Source organism: Montipora foliosa, chromosome 2 (genome assembly GCF_036669935.1).
Source record: "Montipora foliosa isolate CH-2021 chromosome 2, ASM3666993v2, whole genome shotgun sequence".
Lineage (NCBI taxonomy): Eukaryota > Metazoa > Cnidaria > Anthozoa > Scleractinia > Acroporidae > Montipora > Montipora foliosa.
Window position 1 is genome coordinate 62,617,931 of NC_090870.1, and position 3,875 is coordinate 62,621,805.

General features: G+C 37.8%; 1 protein-coding gene across 1 annotated transcript in view; it reads left to right on the plus strand.

Moving 5' to 3' along the window:
* The window catches only part of LOC137984962 (uncharacterized), a 3,538-nt gene extending 847 nt beyond the window's left edge, over nucleotides 1-2,691 (plus strand). Inside the window, exons 2-3 of the mRNA XM_068832339.1 lie at nucleotides 1-2; nucleotides 2,285-2,691. The exon at nucleotides 1-2 is cut by the window's left edge and continues 311 nt beyond it. Coding sequence (XP_068688440.1) covers nucleotides 1-2; nucleotides 2,285-2,506 — 224 coding nt within the window. The 3' untranslated portion in view covers nucleotides 2,507-2,691. The remainder of the gene's footprint in view (nucleotides 3-2,284) is intronic.
* Nucleotides 2,692-3,875: the final 1,184 nt, after the last annotated feature.

Genomic DNA, 3,875 nt, shown 5'->3' on the forward strand with positions numbered 1-3,875 from the left:
AGGTATGAATGAGTAGTCAACTTGTTAATGGATGACGCTAATATTGCTCTTGCATCTAAGAGACCCTTTGGTTTTATCAACGGAGTTGATAATGTAAATTGGCCACCGTACAGAGATTCTAGAATCTCTGTACGGTGGCCAATTTACATTATCAACTCCGTTGATAAAACCAAATTTTTGTATACTACTTCCCCACCGACGCAGCACCACAGTTTCTTTAGAAACTACCCCTTCATTCTTAAGAAACCCTTTGGTCTCATTTTTATCCGCTCTACGACCACTCAAGGCCGGAAAGATAACTGAAACCTACCTACCTGCCTACTTCCGTTCCTCCCGGTGGGACTCAATTAAGTTAAGTATTTAGGGTATGAGTGGCTACAAAGATATTGTTTTTGAGTTGTTTCCGTCAAAAGGTAGGAAATAGGATTTCGATGCTTTTTGGTGTTAAAATTCGGCATGTTTTGTGCTCTCGGGTCTGGAATTCGCTTCAAAAGTACCAGTTTTACTATTTTTTTAATAAATAATCTGGAAGTTTAAAGAATCACTTAGATGTCAGACGATATAAAACGACATGGGTTGCCTTTTTGTACGTGTTTGTCCACCTCAAATTTTTATAATCATTCCCAAACACCCTAACAAATGATCAGTCTGGAAACGAAACAGTATTTAGCTTCTTGTTTGTAAATAATTGTTGCATAAATTAAATTTGGTCACGAACGTAAAAATTCAACCTAAATGCTCAATTGATAAGCTCAAAGAAATATTGTTGGCTTCCCTAATTAACTTTATTTTACACAAGAATGACTAACAGCACGAATTCCTATCATCTCCCATATCAAATTTCAACCCCCGTCTGCAAATTAGTTGCTACTTAAACAACGCGAGGAATCCAAAAAGGGAGAAATTTTTCACCAAAACCTTTTCCAGCCAAAAATTTTATTGAGATAAACAACATATTTGCTATTAGAGGCACAAAAAAATCTCGCTATTTCATTCCGTGCGTGCAAATAAGCAACACACTCCTCTTCAAAAACTATACGCAACTAAATAATTTCCCACCGGAGTTCAGGATCAAACAATTTCCTTTTCTGAGGAAGCTTTCTCTTGAATAAAGAAGCATAAAATAGACAACAAGCTTTTTTTCAAATAATTCTTGACTGTCAAGAATTAGTCACATTGCGTTCGTTTTTTGTTGAAGATTCAGTGCGGAGTTGAGTGGAAATGAATATTAATATAAATAACCAGACAAAAGAGATCGCACATGCACAAACACAGCAGATACATTTAAGATGTTCAATTCCGTCAATGAGATTTTTAAACCCTTATCCAACCAGACAAAGTTAACCCAGAATTTGCCATTTGATTTCAGTGTTGCACATAACACGCTACACTACAGTTAATAAAATAATTAGAAACACAGATCACTGTCCGACGGCCGTACGTTTGAAAGACTGATGCAATTGTTCAGCTGATTGTTGTGGAAGTCCCTTATTCGTCGGTTTGAAGATTCCAGATGTTCATATTTCGCCGCTTGTGTTGTTTATCGAATTGACGTTCCATTCTTGAGCTCCATAAGGATATATTTTGTTTAATGATCCAGTAAACACCATTCACGTTACATCTACTTTGAAGCCATTGCAGGTTAAGTAAATATTCTACTGTGTCCACCGAATCAAATCTACGCATTTCTACTGCACCCTTACACCTACCAAAGATATGCGACTAAGACTCCAGGCAAGAAGACAATACTCCAGCACGGGAGTGACAGGAAATACCCTATTGTGCGACTTTTCCGATTTCCGACACAGGAAAAATTACTTTACTTTGACAAGCTTTTCCGTCAGATCAGTCAATTTATACAGATTAATATATGATTACGTCAACGAGCCGTATCATTTCAGGTTAACTGAGATCATGTATAGGACATATTAAACAGTAATTGTAGAGGTCTATAAAAGAGATCAGACCCTATTCTCAGGTATGACGTCCAGTATGGAAAATGGAACAATCTGGTTTATAACACCACTACTAAACGGTCTTGCATTGCTCCTTGCCCCTACACCCAATTTTAAAAACTAGGAAGAATTTCACAACAAAGGTGAATAACCCCTTTTATATTTTTTCCCTTGTTTGTCAAAAACCCCTTGAACGGTTATCTCTGTTGATGTTTTTGTTAACAGTCCAATTCTGATCCAACCACAACTCGGTCTTGTACGGAATAAACAATTTGTGATAATCGTCCTTGTTTTGATCTAAAAGCTATCCTGTTCACAATTTGTTGCAGTGGTATGAAGACAGTTGCGCAAATGTGAACCCAGATTTCCAGTCCGGTACAGCCAAAGGTGTCTCCTCAGCCATCGTGTTGTCGGAGAACCAGTCCTTTGACATCTTTGCCAAACCCAACTTTCAGGGTCTGCAACAGAAGTTGAAACCAGGGCAGTGGTATGCCACGCCAAACGCCATGGGATTCCCCAATGACTTATTGCAGAGCTTCCGTAAGGTTTGAAAAGTCCATTCTGCATCGGCAATGGCTTTCATTTTGTTAGCTTTTTCTTCTTCCTATAGTTTCAAGGATAGTTTGTGATCGATGCTGCTATATTGAGCCGAAGCTGTAACGATTCATTTTTGAAATGTTGCCAAAACCGAAATGAAGTGACGATTTGAATTAAAAAAGCATGTGTCCCCAATAAAGCGTTGTGTCTTTTAGTACTTTTATCTGTAATGAGTTTTGTTTAGTGACCATGCGCTGGCAGATAAAACTCTTGGGGCTCTTGAGTATTCATCTCTAACTGAACTGACCAAACATATATGGAATCTCAAGCATAAGAAAGTTGAATTCAACATCAAATGGCGAAAAGTTAAACGAGCAAGATCCTATTCAAATGTGACCAAGAGGTGCAGTTGTGCGTATGGGAGAACTTCTGCATTGTATGCAAGCCAGAAATGGCAACACTAAATATTTGAAATGAACTGATATCGAGTTGCAGTTTTTCCAGGAAATTCCTACTGACTGACACTACACTCGCCTGATAAAAGATCTGTATCACGTGCACAAGCGAGTTGCATTGTCCCTAATTTTCAACTGATGATATCTAAGATTGAGATCGTTATTTCTGAACAGTTGCCTGATGATTGATTCGCGAATAAGCATGAAACTATGAGTAGCGATCGATGTTTCTGAACAAGTAATTAACTCCAAAAACCAAATTAACCCTATATATATAACGAAGTACCAGAGTGATGTCCTCACCGAGTATACTGAAAGTGCTCAATAAAGAAACTAGAGCTGACTAGAAATCGACTGATGGTGCTGGATTAACTGGTCTGCAACATTTATTGCTACTTAGAGTTTCTACCCCTCAATAAGAGAGAAATTGTTGTTGAAAGCGCTTGACTTCGCCACCGATTACAGACACATCACTGCCCAAGCACGAGACAAAATTATACATGCAAAGCGATCACTGTTGAATTTCGATGATTGCCAATGAGAGAAAAATAAATCCTCTAATGACAGATTTGACGTAACAATGGGATCCTATGACGGCTCTGAGACGTATAAGCTAGTTGGTTGCTATCTATTGTCCATCCTAAAAAAAAAATAAATAAATAAATAAATAAAAAATAAAAATGAAAATAAAAATACGGCAAAAACATTGGCCTCTACCGTGATGATGGGTTGTCAGCTTTTGATAAAAGTCCACAAGAAATCGAAAAAATCAAGAAAGACTGTTGTAAAATACTCAAACATCACGATTTAAAAATCACAGTCGAAGCCAATGCAACCAAGGTAAACTTTCTTGATGTCACTCTCGACCTCAAAAGCGATAAACATTATCCCTTCACCAAAGATGGAAACATCCCACTGTACGTCTGCA